This window comes from Lactuca sativa, chromosome 2 (genome assembly GCF_002870075.4).
Source record: "Lactuca sativa cultivar Salinas chromosome 2, Lsat_Salinas_v11, whole genome shotgun sequence".
NCBI lineage: Eukaryota > Viridiplantae > Streptophyta > Magnoliopsida > Asterales > Asteraceae > Lactuca > Lactuca sativa.
Window position 1 is genome coordinate 15,712,490 of NC_056624.2, and position 22,916 is coordinate 15,735,405.

General features: G+C 34.9%; 1 protein-coding gene and 1 long non-coding RNA gene across 4 annotated transcripts; both read left to right on the top strand.

Annotated features, from left to right (window-relative positions):
- Nucleotides 1–10,672: 10,672 nt before the first annotated feature.
- LOC111880896 (DNA-directed RNA polymerase III subunit 1) lies at nt 10,673–20,300 on the top strand. 3 transcript variants are annotated; one of them, XM_023877309.3, is made up of 27 exons: nt 10,673–10,986; nt 11,078–11,213; nt 11,773–11,922; nt 11,998–12,175; nt 12,402–12,583; nt 12,768–12,880; nt 13,352–13,451; nt 13,611–13,829; nt 13,901–14,049; nt 14,144–14,285; nt 14,381–14,521; nt 14,628–14,816; nt 14,907–15,123; nt 16,053–16,146; nt 16,288–16,522; nt 16,638–16,829; nt 16,953–17,051; nt 17,163–17,366; nt 17,469–17,723; nt 18,102–18,249; nt 18,376–18,527; nt 18,733–18,891; nt 19,148–19,267; nt 19,354–19,427; nt 19,515–19,719; nt 19,790–19,992; nt 20,127–20,300. In XM_023877309.3, exons 1-27 carry the CDS (start codon nt 10,892–10,894, stop codon nt 20,179–20,181), a joined length of 4,206 nt encoding a protein of 1,401 aa, XP_023733077.1. In that variant the 5' UTR covers nt 10,673–10,891; the 3' UTR covers nt 20,182–20,300. The 3 variants fall into 3 exon arrangements, with proteins under 3 accessions (XP_023733077.1, XP_023733078.1, XP_023733079.1); XM_023877310.3 differs by lacking the exon at nt 10,673–10,986 and adding an exon at nt 11,531–11,648; XM_023877311.3 differs by lacking the exon at nt 10,673–10,986 and adding an exon at nt 11,531–11,583.
- Nucleotides 20,301–21,153: 853 nt separating this feature from the next.
- Nucleotides 21,154–22,498, top strand: LOC111880904 (uncharacterized). The gene is made up of 2 exons (XR_002846623.2): nt 21,154–21,381; nt 21,982–22,498. It is a non-coding gene; the product is annotated as an uncharacterized LOC111880904 (long non-coding RNA).
- Nucleotides 22,499–22,916: the final 418 nt, after the last annotated feature.

The following is a 22,916-nucleotide window of genomic DNA, read 5'->3' on the forward strand; positions in this document are numbered from 1 at the left end:
AGTTCCGGACTTCGGTCCGATGCAGTTTCCGGGCTTCGGTCCAATGCAGAGGGCAAGGCCCTAGTTAGTTCTGGACTTCGGTCCGATGAAGTTTCCGGACTTCGGTCCGATGCAGTGGGCAAGGCCTAGTATGTGTTTATATGTTATTGTATGGTATGTGGTACTTTGGGGGAGCTCACTAAGCTTCGTGCTTACAGTTTCAGTTTTGGTTTCAGGTACTTCCGTAAGTAAAGAGAAGAGCTCGGGATGATGACATCGCACACACCACAGCTTCAGTTTTTGTCTTGGGAGTTGATTTAGTTTTTCATAGATATCATTGATACAGTCTTGATACCGTTTTCTCGTGATACTTTGTTATGGTTTTGAGATATTGACGTATGGGTTTTTATTTTATGGTATTGATGTAATGATTTTACTAATGATTAAACAAAAGTTTTTGGGTCGTAATTTGGGATGTTACAAGGCTATTTCCCCTTCTTGACCGTTTGACTAGCCATTCCAACGGCCAATTTAAATTTTTTTTAATAACAATTTTTACATACCAATTTTACCTATAAATACCTTCTTCCAACCCTTATTTCTTACACCATTCTTTTCTCATTCTAACACAAAATACACACAACATTTTCACAACCAAAACCATGGATCCAACCAAAATATCCCTCCAAACTATAGAAATCGCAAACCCGATAACACTTTTGTGTTAGATACAATCCCTCAATAATTACTGAATATGGAATCACCTCAGGGTGTTTTTGTCAATTTGCTTCAAACCGGTTCCCCTATCCAACAAACAACAATTTTCCAACAACAATATCAAGCTTTCCCGACCTTCCAACAACATTTCCAACAATTCCAACAACAACAATTCTAACCGCAACCATCACAACCACAACCATCACAACCCTATCATTCTCCGGATTTTGTTTCAGAAAACTCAACATTCACCACCACCTCAACCTAAAAAAAACTGGCCCGACCCACCACCTACGAAATGGTCCAATGGACAAAAAGGAAGAAGAAAAGCTAGCGGAGGCATGAATTTCGACTTCCCAAGACCCAATCGAAGGCGATAGTCAAACATACAGTTGTTTTTAGGAGAAAGTTAGAGTGGTATTCTATGATTTAACGGGAAGTGAAAATGAAATCCCAATTAAATTAGCTCGAAGTGGCACGATATTCGACTAAAATGCACCAACCTTGGAGGAATTGACAACCTCTTAAACATATGAAAAAACGGGTCATACGATTTCGATGACTTCAAGGCGGCTTTGGACCAATTTGAAAAACTAACGCAAACCCGCAAAGCTTTTGCGTATGTGAAAGCATGACTAAATTTGAAAGATGCTCCAAAATGGAAAGAGCAAACAGAAGGAAGTTCACAATCTTCCGGTTTGTGGGGTTGGATACACCAAAGAAATGGACGAAACATGAATAAAAATTCCCTAGGTAGATCAACTATCAAATCAGAAAGGGCCATCTATAGGTTAGTGGTTAAGCCAGTCTGTTGTTGTATTATACTTATCTGCATAAATAAGTGATAAAGAGACCTGCATAAAAGTCAAGTGAATTAGTCTAAAAAAGACTTTTGTAATCATGAACAACATATTCCCTCTGGAAACTAAAGCTTAAGATAAAGAGAAACATGTATCCAAATGTATGATCATGAATCTTTTGGAAATTTTCTATATCATCAAAAGTAAGTAGACTGCCATTCATTTATATCAAGAAAACAAATTCATTTATTTTGGTAACTTTGAATGGAATAAAATAGGGAAGAATGAGAATTATAAACAACCATGGAAACTAATGTAACTCTAGGAACATATGTTTCATATCCGGTGACATAACAATTGCCAAAGCTACCTGGTAAGTAAAACCAAATACACAATCAAAATTTGAATTAGCAATGAAAGGTTGCGGAGTCTGTATCTAATAAATTAATTTTGTTCCTCCCCAATTCATCACTGGTCATCCCACATCCGTAACGGAAATCGAGGACCATCCCCCTCCCTTTTTGTCGATGATTATCATCGACCCTAAGGCACATCATTGAATAATATCGCCTAATTTAAAAGGAAACACAAAGAATAAAGAAGAAACAACAGGAAAACATGGAGGATGATGGCAACGAAATACGGGGGCATATCGAATCCTATCAAAATCTCGTAAGAAGGATACAAAGTGTTAGATTATCTATTTTTTATTCTATTTCCCATTCTTTTAAAATCAAGTCTATGCAACTCAACAAATGAACCAACTTGACAGAGGAAAAAGATGGAAATAAGATTGGCATAAATATATATATATATATATATATATATATATATATATATATATATATATATATATATATATATATATCATTAACAAAAATGTGTGAATAAGAAGCATATGTAATCGATGATGGAGTACCGGTTCTTCGAAACATTTCATCAAGCACTTGACGTGCATCTTCAAATCTGCCCATTATGAATAATAAAACAATCTAATAAACCCAAAATTAGTTTCTGTTTTCACTAAGAAGGTTTGTCCAAAATAAGATATCGATTCATTTCAGAATTTGGTTGGAGGATTAGGAAAATCTACGTGAAAATATAAAAGGAAGTAGAAGATTACTTCTCAAATGAGGTTCCACATTTTGAATGGTTGAGATCACCTGATATGGACTCTGACGTTATGTGGTGTATGCTACCCGGCCATAAAGCTCATATCGGTGACATGTTGCAAGAGAAGTTGAAAATAATAAGTAATAAGTACCGTTAATTACATTTAACATTTATAGTGTTCTAACATTTTTATATTTATAATTTATAAATATGCTTTTCGAAAATAAAAAGTGAAACATTAAAATAAATAAGATATAAGTGGATGAATTAGGATTGAAAATATTATAATCCACAATCTGTTGTTTAAGTGTGATGCTAAACTGAATAGTTTACCCATGTTTACCAGTCATAATTTCTTCTTCATGTTTGTTGAATAGAGTAACACCCAACTATTACATAAGAATTGAATAAGATAATTATGGTAGATTGTATACAAATATCACCGTATTAGTTGTTGACCTCACCACTAAATCAGAAAAGATCATACCTTAGACCTCAACATTTATATAATTCAAAATCAAGGAAATACATGAATAACACTATTAATGTCACACCCCCGAACCAGACGGCGGAAACGTCCAAGCGTTCACGTGACTAAATTTGAATATTATCACATTGAATATACATGAATCATAACATAAACATCACCATGCATCAATATATTACAATTGACATTGTTCACATCAAGTACATTGTTTTAACATTACAAATCCATAACATAAAATGTTTGATAGTTTTCAAAAGCACAACACCCTAACATACTTGGTACTACTCCTTAGCTTACCTATTACCTGAGAATACAAGTTATTTTTAAAACGGTCAACATGTGAGTTCATAAGATGGTTTGATATGAAAATGTTTTGTGTAGTTTGTAAGAAAACAACCCAGAAGATCCGATATTTTCTGAAAAGACCATTGTTTATATAAAAGTGTGAAGATCCGTAAATATATGCATGATGATTTCAAAACATGTATAGTTGAAAATTTTCGTATTAAAAGTACCAGTGAAAAATGTTGAACTTCCCCGGAAAACCCGATGTTTTCCGAAAATAAAGAAAATATCATATAACTGTTCGAATTTTGTAACATCCTGATTTGGATGGTCCATGATTAGGGTTTGTGGGCCACGAGTCGGGCATGAGGAAGTCTCAGGTTGTGGCGAGTTTCTGGAATCGTAAGGCATCTCATCACCTTTCCGTAGGTATAAGGATCTTTGGAATCAGAGTTATATCAAAGAAGCTATGAAAGTTTGGAGATTTGGCAAGATGAGTCCCTAAAGTGAGGATTTTGGCAGCGAAGTACGTTGGGCGTACGTATGCGTACGCTTAGCGTACAAATGCGCGTGTTTCTTAAGCAAGAGCCACCTAGTATGTTGGGCGTACCGGGGGGTATGCTGGGCGTACTAGGCACATAAGGAAACCCTAATTAAGTGAAGTGTCCCTATAAAAAGAAAGAGATGGTCTCATTTCTGGCCACCTTCCTTAGTTATTAAACCCTCTCAAACCCTAATATCCGTTCTTGAAGCTTGTGGTGGCCATGATGAGCTTGTTTGTGTTCTTGTGGAATTTAAGAGTTAAGAAGGAGCATGGAAGGGAGTGAAGTTGAAGAGCAGGTTGTGGATCTGAGCTTTCTTGGGGCTAGAGCACCATTTGAAGGTATAAAGCTGCAAGTTTTCCCTCTCTTTTTGTTTTGTGCATATTAGGGTCCATTTTAGGGTTTTTGGTCCCAAGTTTGAGGCTTTATGAGTTGATGCACTCCAGAGATTACTAACCTGTCCTTTTAAGTGTTTCTAGTGGCGGAGAACGATAAAAATAAGGTCTTGAACGTGTGAATCTACCCATGCATAAGTTATGAGCATTTTGGGTTAAGAAAGTAAGAGTTTTTATGTGTTGTGACCTTATCAGCCTGCAAAGGCTTAAAGTTGATAACTTTATGGAGTAGGAGATGTTAGGAAGTCCGGATCTAAGAGATGAGTTAAGTTCTTAACGGGTTAAGACCCATAAATTGATCTAAGCAGAACTGAGAGTACGCCCAACGTAATCCTAGTACGCCCCGCGTACTGGGCTGAGGTCCCCGATCAGAATTGTGCATGCTTGAGTACGCTGAGCATACCAAATGAGGTACGCCCCGTGTAACCCCTCTGTGGGCTTTTGGGCTAAGTGATGTTTTGGGCCTTGAGTGTTGGGCCTGGAGTTTGGGCTTCATGCATAGAGTCTTGGACCAGCGGACTGTATATATGTGCTTTGGGGCCCTTGGTTTGGGCTTGCCTTTTTGGTTGGGAATTGGGCCGTGTGAGGGCCCATTTATTATTGGGATTTGGTGGGCCCAATGGGCTTAAGGTATTAATGAGCTGTTAGGTGGTCTATCTTTATACCCAATGAGTGAGAGGTTGGACTTAGCTCCTAATTGAGATTTATTGTGGGTTTGGCACAGAGTTAGAGTCTGGTGCGTAGTAGCAGTGATTATAGGAGTTGTTCTTCATCCGAGGTGAGTCTTCTCACTGTACTTTACCTGGAGTGTTAATTAGAGTTATGTGACAGAGCATTTTGTATGTTATTTATATGATATGATACACTGCATTATTTCTATGTGATTTATGTTGTGTATGTTCCAGAGTTTACAGAGTTAGAACCGGAAGGTTCACAGAGTTAGGACCAGAGGGTCCACAGAGTTAGGACTAGAGGGTCCATAGAGTTATAGCCTCGAGTGGCTAATATGTGTTATATGTGGTATTTTGTGGAACTCACTAAGCTTCGTGCTTACCGTGTTATGTGTTATGTGTTTCAGGTTTTTCTTATTTGGATCGCGGGACGACACCGACTTGATTGTACATACCAGAGAAAGAGTTAAGAGGATCCTGGATTACCATTTTATTAAACATGGAGCTATGTTTTGTGATTTTAATAAATGATGTTTTGCGAAATATGTACTGAGAATTATAATTTTTCAAAAGAAAAATTGTTTTGAAATTTACGGTGTTACAAATTGTTATCCCATCCCTTGAATGATTTTGATTTACCTTGATTACTTGATTAATATTAGATTTATTTATGTGATTCGTTATAACCATGCATGATAATGACTAGTTCGTATGTCTTGACACTCTGGTGAATGCCAGAATTGATCTTAAGATTTTGTCACCCTACACTGGCCGAGTCTAACTGTAGCGAACAGCTGAGGTGTGGAGGAGTCACCCCCGTATAGATTTATACACAAACTCTCGCTATCCCTCCAGGAGACTTTGATTATAACTACAGACTACGACCGACACACGTTGGTGCTACCCGTTATTACTCACTAAATCCCAATTGACTTTGATTACTATTGATTATTGACTAGGGGTGTAAATTAGCCGAGTCGAGCCGAATACTACCAAGCTCGAAACTTGGCTCGACTAAAATACTCGAGCTCGAAACTCGACTCGAGCCTTGATTTTAAGCTCAAGCTCGGGCTCGTGAAATACTCGACAGTCTCGAGCTCGGCTCGGCTCGGCTTAACTAATATTTAAAAAAATCAAAATCACTAAATTGAGTAAGAAATATTAAACATTCCACATGCAAATGTACAAACTACCAAGAAAACCAATATTAATCACCGAATATCAATATAACATCAACCATATATGTCATAAATGAATAATTATAAAGAAATGACATATATCTTATAAATGAACAATTATAAAGAAATGACATATATGTAAATTACACTAAGCTCGACTAAGCTCGCGAGCCTTACGAGCTGAGTATTTTTGTACTCGAGCTCGGCTCAATAAGGTACTCGAGTAGCTCGAGCTCGAGCTCGGCTCGATTAAGGTCGAGTCAATTTCGAGTATTTTCCGAATCGCTCTCGATTTTCTCGCGAGTTGGCTTGTCTCACTTACACTCCTATTATTGACCCGTATTTGTTTACTTGGATTGACGTTAGGCCTAATAAACGAGAAGAGGATTACAAGATTCTACTATTCCCGCGTATTATTTATGGCTATTGCTTATACGAAGGACACGCTGGCCCATTTCGCATTTGATTTACTTGGACCTTACTAGCAATGCTAATGGGCCACTAAGGCCCAATAGCACTTAAAAGCCATTGAGGGTCCCTTAAATATGAAATTGGGTCATAGAAGGCCCAATAACATTTATTTGGGCCCAAAAATCATGTCTGATTGGAACTTTCAAGCCCAAAGATTTGAATGTTTACTTGCTTTAGGTGTAGTTTAATTGTTGGAAAGTTTGATTGGGTGATTGTTAATTTCGCACCGGAACAAGGCTGGTCGGTTATTTTTAACGATGTTTGGAATGTTACGTATTTTCATCTTTCCATTTTCATGAGTGGTAGGTTGGTATTTTTATTTTAAATCAAATATCTTAAAATAAAATAATTGACTCAAAAATCTTGGTTTGAACCCCTTTCATCCCTTCTTTGGTAAAATTGACAATTTTAGTCCTTTATAAGAAAAAAAGACATTTTAAGCCCTTAAACCATTTTCTTGACACTTTTGACCCAAAGATTTGTTCAAGTGATATTTTTAGCTCAAAACTTATTCTTTGGCAGTTTCAGCCCTTCCAGAAAAGTATTTTTTCGGTTAAAGCCCAAACTTTTGCAACTTTTACAATTTTGGCCCAAAATCCAAAAAGTTTACATTTTTTATCCTTGTTTGGAAAATACATCATTTTGACCCCTGAAATAGTTTTGTTTACCCTTTTTACCCCCTGTTTTGAGAAGTTTATCATTTCACCCCCTTGAAAGTTGAAATTTTCGCAAGTCATGGCTTAATGGGTCGAAAAGCCCAAAATTTGGCCCATTAAGCTACAATTTACACTTCTAGCCCTTAAAAGAGTATGATATCCATAAAAACATTTATTTTTATTGATTTGACTCTTTTAGTCCTTAAGAATCTATGAATGACAATCTTTCCCCAAACTTTTGCTTATTTGACAAAAATAACCCAATAATGAGTCTTATGTTGTAGCATGTTTACTTTAACCCTTATATGGTAGATTTTTCTTAACTAGTTATGTGTAATACACCCTAGATCACATATTTTTCCCTTATGAACTATAGATCTCGAAATATATTTCCTTTTTGGCACATATTTACCACATATACACATGAAATCACACATAACACACACATACACATAGATCTACACATTTTACTTGTATTCTTCCCCATAAAACATATGAAAACCAAAAATAGAGGGGTATGAACTCACCTTGCTTAGTTGTTCTCGGTTTGTAGAAGAAATGGGAAGAGTTTGATGCTATTTTTCGGCCCTAACAAGCTTTCTTGGGTTGATTTCGAACTTAAGAGCTTCTAAGGAGTAGATCATGAGAATTGTGTGTGTTAGGAAGAAGTTTTGATGAAGTAAATAGTATAGCTTATGGATCTAAACAATAACTTACCAATGATGATGATTATTGTGGAATAACCTTCTTGAAAAGCCCTAGATCTTGAAATTTTGGTGGAGGAAAGGAAAGTGTTCTTGAGAGAACTTGGAATGAGAGTCTGAAGTTGTGTGGGTGTGTTCTCCTTGTGTTCTCGGCCGAAGAAGAAAAAGAGATGGGAGAAGAGAGAGAGAGAGAGTTGCATAGATGCATGAGTCTTGCATGGTAGTATGGGATGTAATTGTTTTATTATTTATTGTGTAATATGGAGGTGGCACCTCCAAATTCAACCTCCATTCCCCCCCTTTTATATGTTGGCCGAGAATGGGCTAAGGAGAGGAATGTGTTGGGCCTTTTTGAGTTTGAGTCCATAATATGGGCCCAATTTGATGGTTTTCGGCCCATTGGACCTTTTAGAGAAATTCACGGCCCAATATTCATCAAGTATGAGTTTTTATGGCCCATTAGGGCTAATTAGGTTAGTTATGGCCCAATAAGGTCCATTAGGGTATTTTATTTCATTCTAGGCCCATTTAAGAGTTCTAAGCCCAAAATAGTCAAATTGGAAGCTTATTGGCCCATTAGGCCCAATAAAGAAATCCTAGTCCATAATGGACTTAAACCGAGATTTATAGGGTTTCCAATTCTTTGTTGACTATTTGAAGTGCTTGCATAGAGCGTTTGATGGAAAATTTGTTGTTATTGAATAAGCATCATACGTGCTTTCACATTTTTGGTTCACAAATGTTATCATTGTTGTTGTTACATGGTATAGAATTCCTAGTTGTGACAATTAACTACTAAAACGTGCAAGTTTCATGACCACTCAACTTGATAAAAAATGAAATATTTTTTCTAATTAAGCATTATCTAACAACACTAAACAAAAAGCAAGTAATTTTATTTTTGAGAATTATAGGAATGGCTGTATCAGCAGTGAACATAAATCAAGTAAATGAGTTTTCCATAATAAATCGTCATTATTAATCTCATATTGAAAAGGAGATTTATATGAAAAAGCAAAGTAAAAGTTCACCTATCATTTTATACACCATCGTTTTTGCAATGCAGATTAAACCATATCTCATGCCTTCATCTAAACAAACAGGAACCAAATAATTATCACTTGTGTATTCATATGCAATTATTGTTAGACCAAATCTATTACAACTGAGTGAACTATAAGGAACAAAAAAGGTAATCTTGCTCAATAATAATAGAGTCCACTTGAAAATGTAACCTGAAGGTTACTCGGGATGCCACTTGCATCTACAATACTTTCAGAAGTTTCTTTTTTTTGGAGAAATCCCTATTAACAACAAAATAACAATGAGATTATTATGCAATCAGTTTACAACATTACATCCCTTCTTCCACGACATAGTCTCTTAGGCATTTCATCAAACACATTGTATGCAACATGAAACTTACCTGCACAAGAAATATTATGAGAAATGTTTCACTTACATGCCTAGTCAAGGAAGAGAAACATTAAGTTTATGTTCACGGTTCTTCATCCTCAGTATTCTATAACACCAACGTCATTGTAATAAGAAAATCACAACAAACAAACATGTATTAAATAATGAAACGGGAAATTTGAAAATGCCCAGTTTGATAAATTGCAAGGTTAGCTGGTTAAACTAAAAAAAAAAATGAAGCCCATATAATTTTTAATTGTAAATTGATATAAAACAAAAACAAAATCATAAAATGTTACATGATTAAAACCTAGATGGGTATCATATCCAAAAGCTGAGCAAGATTGGTACTCCAAGATACCGACATCATCTGTCGATATCCCCTATGTTGGTCAATTAGAGCTTGGTACTCCAAATAGATTCAAATACTCAAACCGAAGAATCCCTGGCTTCACGAATTTGTGAAAATCGATTCAATATGTGAAATATAATCAACTCATTTACCAAAAATTTATTGAAACATACATAAACACATATCGATTATAGTGGAGACGATGTTCCAAATTTTGAAGTTGTGGCGACGAAATGCGAGCAACCCTAATCAATTACAGTGGAGACGGTAGTGGTGGCAGTCGGGGAGAAGCAGGAGTGAGAACAATTGAAATCACTGTTTTCTCCAAATCTAGGGAAGAGAGCAGTGAAGACGATTGATCGATTGTGTGATGTTTTTGCCCTAAAAATCAATGATAGAAGAGATGCAGATCAGTTTAGAGAGAGACTGAGGGTTTTAGAGAGGCGATGAGAAACATGTATATAAATATCTAGATAAATAGGCGATGAGTTTTCTAAAGAGATAATACGTAGGGTAACACATAATAGTGCAGACAATCAAAAAACAAAACATATTTAATAAATAAATAAAAAAAGATAGAAAAAATCCAACAAATGACAACAAAGTACTCTTCACTAAAAGGCTTCAAAATTAAACTATATATAAATTATATGATTTTATGTATTTTTGATTTAAATTTAATTAAAAAAATAAAATAGAGTGGTTTGTTTAATTGTAGATATTCCATATATTTGTATTTAGTAGTGATTAATGGTATAACAGATGATCCTAATTATACTACCGAGTTGGATTTCTCGTTTCCAAATAAGGACACACAACATGATCATTTTGCCCAAAACTAAACTTTAAGAAAAATATTAAACTAAAAGGTGATGAACGCATGCAGCCGCTAGCCCGCTACACAAATATTAAAGATACGATCACGATCACGATCACGATCACGACCACGATCACCTCTTAATTACTTTCGTGCCAAGTTATAACTTATAAGCTCTCTCGTTTGGATTTTATAAGCTCTCTCGTTTAGATTTTACTTTAAACCCCCGTTTTCTAAAACCCTAATCTGTTAATCCACCCAACCTTGCTCGAACGAACTGCAAAACCAAATCGTTCAACTTATGATCTATGGCAAATGCGATGAATGAAAATAGAGGAGAACCTGACAAAACCCTTACATTCACGAAACAACCTTATATCGTAGATGTTGGCCCCCGAAAGATGTTAGAGTTTTCCTACTTATTTCACACTATTTTCGATTGTTCGATTGTTAATAATCATACTGATTCTGCTCAATGCTTGATTTGATAACAGTAAGGACGTTAAATTCTCAATGTTTTCTGGCGAGGATGTTCTCAAACTGGGGGAAGTTCAGGTTTCTCGTTCCCAGTCTTATGTGAGTCAAGAGGACAAAAGGCCTGTTGATAATGGCGTGTTGGATGCGCACATGGTAATTCGTTTTGCTCTGCATTATATACATGTTATGTCATCTGTTATAACTGTAATTGATTGATGGTTTGATCACTACCTGCAATTTGAAATCAGATCCCATTTTGCGGATGAAATATGTAATTGTTAGTGGTAGAATTGAGGATATTATTGCGTGTTGCGCTAAGGGGATTTGAAGAGTACACAACTTGTTAACTGATGAAAATAGCAAGAGTTTTGAAATAAACACTAATGTTTAAGTTATGAATGAGGGTTTAGTGTTGACAAGGTGGCTATTTTAGTTTTTGGTGTATTACTATCATAATTTTTGTTTGTCAGGCCTGTGAAAAGATGTCCTGTTGTCCAAGGACCTTGCCACCTGAACTGTACAGGTTGTTTTCATCTCTTCATCTTCTGATTTATATGGGTTCTTTGAATTGAATAAGAACCTATGTGGGTATGTCTTTGCTTCTCACCTTATGCTACATCTTTTCTAGGTCACTTGGCTTACTGTATTATTAATCTACTTTTACTTCTTATTGTCCATGAGGTTCTGAAAGGCATCTTTGTTGGTATCTCAGGGTCCTACAAACAAGCTCGGTACATGTGAGACATGCCATGGGGATTTTCATAGTTGCCCTGGTCACTTTGGCTACCTGCCACTTGTGCTGCCAGTTTATAATGTCGGATATATGTCTCATGTTGTGGACATTTTGAAGTGCATATGCAAGGTATTGTAGCTGCAATTTATGTTTGCTTTCCCCCTTCCCCTTCTCTTTCCCATTTACATGGTTTTTCCTTTTCAGTTTTGTTCCCGCATACTGTTGGTGGAGACAGAACGTGTAAACTTCTTAAAGAGGATTAGAAATCCAAATTTGGACCATTTAAGGAAGACTGGAATTTATAAGCAGGTAGTTAAAAGGTGTACTGCTATGGCAAGTAGTAAGAAGGTGGTGATATGCTCTAGATGCCATTATGTAAATGGTTCGTCACTTACCCTATTTCTATATCTTGTTCTCTTTTATGTTTCTGTGTCTTGTTTACCTCACATAAAAACTTAATAAGCTTTTCCCAGTGCTGTTCCTATTTGTCTCTTATCCATAAACACAAAGACAAATTTATACAACCATCAATTTTAACACCAAACTTACCACAATTCTTTTATTTAGAAAATACATGTAAGCTAATGCTCATTTATAATACATTATAGGCACAGTGAAAAAGGCTGTGGGAACAGTAGGAGTCATACATGATCGAAGCAAGGTGCAAAATACTACCTCAAATGAGTTCAATGATACTATTTACCTGAAGGGGTCGAATACACCTGCCAAATTGTCACCTTCTGTAGGCCCTGACAAAGCTCTTAAGCTTTTTAAGAAGATGCTGGATGAGGTACATTTTTCTATCTTCTGTGACTCTAGTTGACTTCTGTTTCCTCTGTTTCAAAAATGATTTCTTGCATGTAAACTGCAATGGGCTATCATTGCTACTACTTTCTGTTTTGGAGAGAAATTGCAACATAAATAGTAGTTTATTTACAATTGTTGATGTTTACTTATTTTTTATTGTGTTACAGGATTGTGAACTGCTTTATCTTGCTGATAGACCTGAGAAACTCATTATATCCATCATTCCTGTTCCTCCTATATGTATTCGTCCTTCTGTCCCAGTTGCTGGTGGAGCAATGAGGTGCATTTCAATTACAAATTTCTTGCTGAATTTGAGCTTTTCTATACTATTGTAGCATTGTGAAGATTTGCTTTGTGCTTTGTATGATACCATGGCCTCATATAGGAGTGTGTGGAGGCTTAAAATCAGGGTAGTGACGTATTTACCTGCTTACCCTTGCCCCACTTTGCTCAGCTTTATTGCTTGTATCTATTTTTTCTTTAGTCAAACATCGTTGTCTACCTCCCCCCTTACCCTTGTTCTTATGGGACTTGGATATTGTTGTTGTTATATTGTATGATAGCATGTTTTATTGCAACTGCATAATTTAATGCCCTTCTAGAGGCTGTAGTAGACATAGTCTTCTTTATCTAATTAGGTTACAATTTTGCCTTTTTGTATCTAATTAGGTTACATATATTTGGAATATGGTTTCTTCTTTTTGTTATTAAGCTGCTATTTATCTTCTCTTTTCTCTCCTCTATGTTGCAGCAATGAGAATGACATTACATTGAGATTGGCAGAAATTATAAGAGCCAATGCATCTGTTCGTGAGGCGTTATCAGGAGCAAGTGTCCATAACAAAAGCTTGGTACTGTTTTGTTTTTCTATTTCTATTTAATCTTATTATCCCTCTTAGATAATCTCTTTTCTCTTTTATTTATTTATTTATTGATACCCTGTTGTGAAGTGTTGAAGCAGATCAGCTAGACTACTAATTCATATGTTCCTTATGATGATGTTGTTGTAGGGTGTTTTATGGGATAATCTCCAACTTAGTGTTGCACAATATGTAAACAGTGATGTCCGTGTAGCAGATTCATCTCAGCAGAATGGCAAACGAATTACTGGCCTTGTTCAACGCCAAAAAGGCAAGCAAGGGCGTATTCGGAAAAACTTATCTGGGAAGCGCGTTGAGTATACTGGAAGGACAGTTATCTCCCCTGACCCTAATCTAAAGATTACAGAGGTCACTCACTCTCACTCACTTGCTTCCCCATTTTTCTTTTTTCTTTTTTATGAGAGTATTTATTGTTCCAGGTTGGAGTTCCTATCAAAGTGGCCATGACTTTAAGCTACCCTGAGCGTGTTTCAGATCACAATATTGAGAGACTGAAGCGTGCTATACGTAATGGAACTTATGTATACCCTGGTGCAACCCATTTAAGAAAGAAAGATGGTAGCATAATGTAAGGATCTCTGGTGCTCAAGTGTTATGAATTTATGATGAATTCTGATTAAAAAAATGAATTTTGGTTTGATGATATGTAATGCTTTCTTTAGGTCATTGCGTTTTAATGCTAGAAAGCGTTTGGCTGAGGAGTTGAAACTTGGTGACATAGTTAATCGCCATTTAAAAGATGGTGATGTTGTCCTCTTTAACAGGCAACCTAGCTTGCATCGTATGTCAATGATGTCTCACAGGGTGAGTAACTGAGTATGATGAAACTTTTCTGAATTAAAACTTCTCTTATTATCATTTTTTTGTTATCTCATGATTTGGTATGTGTATGTATGTAGGCAAAGATAAAGCATTGGAACACGTTTAGCTTCAATGAATCTGTTTGTAATCCTTACAATGCTGATTTTGATGGTGATGAGACGAATATTCATGTTCCACAAACAGAAGAGGCTCGAACAGAGGCTCTTATGCTAATGGGGGTAATCTTCATAATTTCATATCATATGCACTTTTACTGCATTATATTAGTTATCAACTTATCATATCACATATTACTAAATGTTTTTTTTTTTTTCAATTATGAAGGTGCAACACAATTTATGCACACCAAAGAATGGGGAGATTTTGGTTGCATCCACTCAAGATTTTTTGACAACTTCTTTTCTTATAACAAGGAAGGACACGTTCTATGATCGTGCTTCGTTTGCACTTATCTGTTGTTATATGGGTGATGCAAATGATCCCATTGATTTGCCAACACCTGCTATACTTAAGGCAAGATAAATAACACAACTTGCTCTAATTATTTTGTTATATTTGTTTATATGCAATTTGTTTGTTTGACATCGGTTTATTTTATTGCAGCCAATAGAGCTTTGGACTGGTAAACAACTGTTTAGTGTGTTGTTGCGCCCATATGCAGATATGAGAGTTTATCTGAATCTCAGTGTGACTGAAAAGAGTTACACCAAGCCAAGTGGAGAAAGGGTGAAGCCTTATGAGACAATGTGCCCTAATGATGGATACATCTATATTCGCAATAGTGAACTCTTAAGTGGGCAGCTTGGGAAGGCTACTTTAGGTCAGTTTTCTTTCTGTTCAATTCTGTCAAAGATATTATTAGCTCATCAGATTTAGTGCTGCATGCTAATACACCAGATTTTATGCAGAAAATTAAATCAGCCAAATGTGATATGCTTTTATCGTCATTATTTGTAGTTAAATCGTTTTCATAGATTAAAAAAAAAAATAGAACGGATTTTTCCTAGATATGTAAGCTGTTTTATAGGCTAAGAACATGTAATTTTTGGCTGCTAGTTAGCTTGTATGCTGAGTATATAATGAAAAGACATCTTTTTTCCCTGAAAGTTTGAAGTTTTCAAAACCTTGCTATACTTACATACCTTCACTGTTAATAAATTATGAGAGCAGTTTGTGAATATTCCGTTTAGTAATAAGCATGTTTATCTATCCTCCTCAGCTATAAATTATTACAGCTTGCTATATATACATATCATCTACATTAAGTTATATTCCTTTCTAGATTTGTTTCAAAACTTGTAATCTTTATTGTTTTAGAACATATAAGTATAAATATAAATATATTACTAGAATCAATGTTAAAAAGATCGAGTGGTTACAGAGTACTTCCCAGTAGTCACTTATCTTGTACTCTTATTGTTCCTCAAGGAGGTAGAAGGGATGATGGATTAAATGTTAACTTTAACCATGTGCTGATGAAAATGCATCAATAGGCTAGAGTGGTAAGTTACCATTTTGTCCTTCTAAAGTGAAGCAACCCAATCACTTTGACGCTTGATGCTAATGTTATGTTGAGAAGAAGACTGAAATAGTGAAATCAGATAGGATTGACATTTGACAATACTTATTTTGAAACTCAAAATGAGTATGATCAGATCTTTTAAAAATTTCACAAATACTTTAATGTACATATATATGTTAGAAAGGTGTCCTTATTACAATGAATGAACTTTTATATGATTGCAACAGGGAATGGCAACAAGGATGGACTTTACTCGGTTCTTCTTAGGGACTACCATTCACTTGCTGCTGCTGTTTGCATGAACCGCTTAGCAAAACTAAGGTACTTTTCTACCACCATCTGACATACGTTTCTTCAATCTAATGTAGTTAGTTGATGCCACACATGTTATAGCATAATTATAGGTTGTCATCTATGTTGTAATGTTTGCTGGAAGTGTGTGCTGAAATTGTTTTGATGCAGTGCTCGGTGGATAGGAGATCATGGATTCTCAATTGGAATTGATGACGTTCAACCTGGGGATAATTTGAATCACAACACAAACAGAATCATTTCACAAGGGAATAAAAAATGTGATAATTTCATCCTTGATTTTAATAAAGGAAACCTCAAGTGCCAACCTGGTTGCAATGCTGCTCAGACCCTCGAAGCTCAGATCACAGGTGTCCTGAATAAGATCAGAGATGAAACTGGAAAGGTAATAGTAAATACCTCCCTCCCTCCATTTCTTTGTTTTCTATCAACTATTGATGCAATCAAGATTGTAAACCGTATAAAATAAATTGAGATAAAACTATTAAATTTTTGGACAGGTGTGTATGGAAAAACTACATTGGAGAAACAGCCCCTTGATTATGTCTCAATGTGGGTCGAAAGGTTCTCCTATCAATATCAGTCAAATGATTGCATGTGTTGGTCAACAATCAGTTGGAGGTCAACGAGCTCCAAATGGATTTATTGACCGAAGCCTTCCCCATTTCCCCACAAACTCTAAGACCCCTGCTGTATGTTTTCTTCTCTCATATTCCTTCTTAAGTATAAATATCACTTGCTTTATATCTATCTATCTATCTTTGTGCATGGTTTCTTTTTCATTCTTATTACTCTTTTTCTTTTATCAAATGCAGGCAAAGGGGTTTGTAGCAAATTCTTTCTATAGTGGTTTAACTGCTACTGAGTTTTTCTTCCACACAATGGGTGGACGAGAAGGGCTTGTGGATACAGCTGTAAGGAATAGGATCGTTTTACATGTTTATGAATAGTAGCACTAGTTTTTGCATATCAAACCCTAGAAAAATGGGTAATTGAAGTAATGCTTATGATTTACACTTTTACAGGTTAAAACAGCTGAGACAGGTTATATGTCTAGAAGACTGGTGAAGGGAATGGAGGATCTGTTTGTCTGCTATGATGACACAGTAAGGGATTCCAATGCAATTATTATTCAGTTCACATATGGTAGTGATGGAAGAGACCCTTCTCAAATGGAAGGAAAATCAGGATTTCCTCTCAACTTCGATAGGTTGTTGAACAAAGTCAAGGTCTTATATACTCTCATTCTAATTTCACTTTATCATAATTTACTTTTTGCTCCATCTGTTTTCATATCTAATAAGTTTTTTTTTTATTGTTATTTTGAAAAGGCTACATGTCCAGCTGGACAACACAGAGGCATGTCTCCTACAGAGATCTGTGAAATGGTTGATGAGCGTCTTTCAATGCATGATATGAGTACAGAAGGAGGTTGCTCTGAGGATTTCAGGAGGAAGCTAAAAGAATTTCTTGAAAAAAAAGCTGCAACACTTGAATTCACTAGGAGAGTGCTTAATGGTGAAGAATCCTTAACTCTTGAAAATGTTGCTCAAAGCATATGTGGCATCACTTCTCAACAGCTCAAGGTATTTGAAATGTTTATCATTTTTCGTTATGCATGCTCTCCACCAAAGACTTTTAGTTGCTATTTGCATTCTCTGTTAAGAAGGATTAGATAGGCTTACATGAATAACAAAATTTAAAGGGAAAATTACAAAAAACTATTATATTTTTGTCAGTGTTGCAGTTTAACCACTAATACTTTATTTTTCCAGTCAAACCTTTAAACTTGCAGACAATTTTCAAGATTAACCATTTTGACCCTTTATATCAAAGATTTCACAAATAAGTGGAAGTATGTTCTTGTTTTTTTGCATTTAGTCCTAGAATCAAATTAGTAGGTCTCTAATCTATTTTAGGTTGTAATTAACTGATTAATTTGTTTGTTATTAAAATAATGTTAGGTATTTTTGGAAGTTTGCATTTCACGTTACCATAATAAGAAGATTGATCCTGGGACAAATGTTGGTGCAATTGGTGCTCAAAGTATTGGAGAACCAGGAACACAAATGACCTTGAAAACCTTCCATTTTGCAGGAGTTGCATCCATGAGTATCCTTTTTCTCCTCATACTTTTCTTAATACTATTTCTTTTTTTTATGCACCACTTTGGGTATTACTGATGCTGTAGACACACATACATACATACACATAGTTCCCTCCTTAAGTCTTTGATAGATGTGACTCTTGGTGTTCCTCGTATAAATGAAATCTTAAATGCCACCAAGAAAATCAGGACACCTGTCATTACTGCAAAGCTTACATGTAATGACAGCATTCCATTTGCAAGGCTGGTAAAAGGCAAAATGGAAAGAACTCTCTTGGGCCAGGTCAGACTCACTCACTCAGATAGATAACTAAATTACAGTAAGATTCATTCAGTAATTATTAATAAATGAATAAGAGTAGACTCACAATTATACATTAGATTTACATACAATATAAAAGATCACAGACAAACATGTTAATGGAATATACAAGTAACTGTTATGACATGTGTGTATCTCTTGAGATATTTTTGTGCCTTTTATGCAGGTTGCAAAGAGTATAAAGCTTGTAATGGGATTAAGATCTGCATCTATTATTATTTCTCTCGACACTGAAACAATTGGAGCACTACACCTCTCCTGTATAAATGCAAAAACCGTGAAAGAATCAATACTAAAGACTCCCAGAATCAAACTGAAGGACAAGGTAAGAATTGCCAACCTACTTTTTTTTTTGATTTCTTTATTATATATAGCATCTTATTTCTTAATAAGAAAAAAGTGAAAGTACAATTCTCTACAATTGAGTAAATTTTTATAAGTACAAAGCCTAAATAAGAAAAAGAAAATGAAAGTAGGTTGCTATTTGTTGAAGTTATCCCTATATTTTTGTTTTGGCAATTGTTGAGGTGTTGTTGCATATAACTAATTAGCTAACAATTATTTGTAATGGATATTTACAGCATATCCGTGTGTTGGATGATAGGAGACTTGAAGTGAATAATCCATCTACATATGATAGAAACAAACTTCTTTTCGATCTTCAAATGCTCATAAATAAGCTCCCATCAGTCATTGTAATGGTGAGTCGCATTCAAAACGAAATCTATATAATCTTCATTTAGATTTAATAAATTTAATTATAATTTTCTATTTTTCTGTTTGTTAGGGCGTTGGCACAATTGAACGCGCTGTGATAAACAAAAAAAAGGAGCGTGACAAGTTTAACTTACTTGTAGAAGGGTTAGTTTACACTTTACAAATACAAAAGAATACTATTTATTCCATTTTTAGAGGGGTATTTTAGACATTTTTGATTGAAACTGTCAGGACGGGGCTCCAAGCAGTGATGGGGACGGAAGGAGTGAATGGACTTGAAACGACAAGCAATCATATTCTAGAAGTAGAAGAGACACTTGGGATTGAAGCTGCAAGAAGGTCGATTATTAAAGAGATCCAATACACAATGGAAAGCCATGGAATGAGTATAGATATTCGACATATGATGCTTTTAGCTGATCTCATGACATACAAGGTAATAATAAATTTTTATTTTTTACTGTATAAATTGTTGGTGGATGTAATGTAAATATGTAATGTAACAGGGGGAAGTATTGGGGGTGAATAGATTTGGGATTCAGAAGATGAAAGAAAGTGTGCTGATGTTGGCGTCATTTGAGACAACAGCAGATCTCCTTTTTAATGCAGCAGTGAAAGGACAAGTTGACAAGATAGAAGGCGTGAGTGAATGTATTATCATGGGCATACCAATACAGACTGGCACAGGAACAATTAAACTCAAACAAAGGTAGCTAGCTAGCTATATATATGATATTTTTTATATTTTAAAATATGCATACATACATACAAACATACATTATTGGTGTCATAAGCACGATTAATTCTGGGTTAAAAGGTGTCTAATATGATAATTTTTGGCAGGGATGCACAAATTGAGAAGATGTGCAAGGGATTGGAGCTCATTTTATCTGAATGATTCATTCTCATTTACATTTTTATCCGAGTGCATGAAAATACTTAAATACTAGTGTGCAAATTTTTTTTTTATATGGATTAATTTTTGGTTCTGAATATATTCGTGATCTTTTTTGTGTTTGGGTTTATTTTCCTGGATGCATTTATGAATTAACGTGGAGCTTGATTGTGAAATGGAATAAAAAAGTTTTCGGAACCAAAATAAAAAATAAACTAAAGCTTTGGCCAAAACTGTAAACGAAACAAAGTTGGGTGGGCAATGGGTTCGGATCTGGGTAAGTGGGCGGGTAAACATGGTCTGGTTTTTTGACCCGAGCTAAAAATTATAGGGGGGGATAAACAGAACCCTCCACCTTTAAGATGCAAATCATGCCAACCATCTCCACTATTGGGCTAAGAGGTATTTTTGTGTATAAAATATCATCAAATGCTTATAAAAACTAAGTAAAGTTTTTAAAATGGTTTCATAAAAATTAGTATTCATAGCCAAATCCACAAGTGTAAGCGGGGGACGTTAAAAAAGATCATTCATTTTTTATGAGAGGGGGGGGGGGGGGGGGATTCCTATTGTGGTCATAACTAGGTTTATTTATTAAATAAGTGAAAATTCTATAAAAATCATTCTAGTTTGGTTTTTATCGGTTTAACTGTCTAATTTTTTTTTTTTCTATTTTATATTCATTACATAAAACTTTGAATTGAATAAAAGGAAAATTTAAAAATTATTTGGTTTAACTACTTAGAAATTTTCTTTTCAATTTAACCATAGAGTTTGATTTAAAAAAAAAATCACCTAAAAATAATATTTCTTTTGTTATTTGCAACCTACTAATGGAACATAGAGTGTTTTTTTGAAAAAAAATGCGAAATCCAAAAAAATGAAGTAATTCGTGAAAAAAAAAATCTCATTAAAGTTGAGAAAAAAAAAATCAGTCATTAAACCAAAAAAAAAAAATCCAAAGGTTTTTTAGAATTCAATTTGACCTAAGTATAAACCCTAACTTAAACAAAATAAGTTTAGGAAAATTTATTTTTTGCATAAAAAATCATGAGAATTTACACAACGAATCAGTCCCAGAACAAGAGATACACATAAATCGATCATCTCTCCGGTTTCAACCCCTTCACCACCGGCACGCGGCGGCAACGAAACTTCCTTCCTCGGAATCCAGTCCAGTTAACGGTGCACGTGGCGGAGAAGGTAATTGAATACAGAATGCTATTCCTATTCTATTGCGTTTAAAAACCTTATTTATATCATATGGCCATTTTACAATTTTAAATCTCTGTTATCCGATTCGATTGTGTATCTTTCACTCCCAGAAGGATGATGATGCATGAATGCTTCTACTTTACATCTTTCTTTATTCCTCTTCTTCTTCTTCGTGGAAGAAGACTGTAAGACTTGATTCGTTGAAAGTACTTTGTTTCAATTGCAATGCCTCTCATGATGTATGTTATATGTCATGAGTAATCTTCACAAATTGTTGAATTTATTTGTTAATATTAAGTTAATGTCAACTTCTGAAATCGCATTAGATTGTTTGGATTACTACAATCCAGTCTACATGTTTGTTTGGATTATATCTGGATCTGGGTTAGGAGTGTTCAATAGGCTGCCTGCTTTGAAACTCTTTTAGCAAATGGCTTAATGTGATAAGCTATATCTAGTTTTTTTTTTCTTCGACTTAATACATAAAGAATGAAGCTTTCTCTATTAACTCTTTAACTTTTTACAAATTTCCTTCATTTAAATTATGTCTTTCATTTCTTAAATATTTTTTAAACATCATTCATCCAGACAACACTCTATCGATCCCAAGGATATGATATGATGATTATAAACGATGTCACAAGCTCAATGAACGCAATGCATTTGACCAACAGAGTTGACCATGAAAAAAGAGATATGGAAATTGATGATTTACAGACACCTAAGCTTGTTGATGAAATGGAGGTAACAATTTCAGATGGAAAACGGGAAATGTATGAAATATATTTGGAACATTTATCAAATGAATCAACCGAAGAAATGGAGATTTACTTGAGCATTATGAGTGATGTTGTTGGTGGATATGAGAATGCAATACAAGTATTAGTGGGTAATAAGCATGATATGAATAATTGCTTTTTGGTCAACCTAACAAGAAGTGAGTTAGAGAAATTAGTGAAATTAGACAATGAGAGAATTCGGGGTATCTACCCACCCTACAAACCCATTAACCACATAGGTTAAGTTGTACTGTGTTTTATGTGTAACATAAGTGAAGCTATGCAGTTGAATCATCTTTAAATATATATACCTAGCTGGATACATAGGCAGTTTATTTTAAATATATGAAGTTATTTTTTTGATCAAGTAAACATACAAATTAACTTATTGGTTAAAGATGTTTCCGTTCTTTCCTGGAATAAGAGGTTTGTAAAGTAGTAAACAGTTTCAAATATGTAAGCATGTCATTTTTGGTCATTTTACATGTATAAAATAAACCAAATATTTAAAAAAAAACAACTTATTGGTTTTTGCAATTATAAAAGGTGGTCCAACATGTTTCTAAAAACTCATTTCCGTATAAGTTACCAAAAAGAAATTCTGGAGTTAAATAAGCAAATCCCAAACACCCTTAGACCTTTTTTTTTGGTCATCTTTCACTTATAAGAGGAAGTCAAAACTGACTACCATAAACACCTTTTTAGTCTATGTCCTCTTGGATTTGGTTTATTGAATGTGTAAAA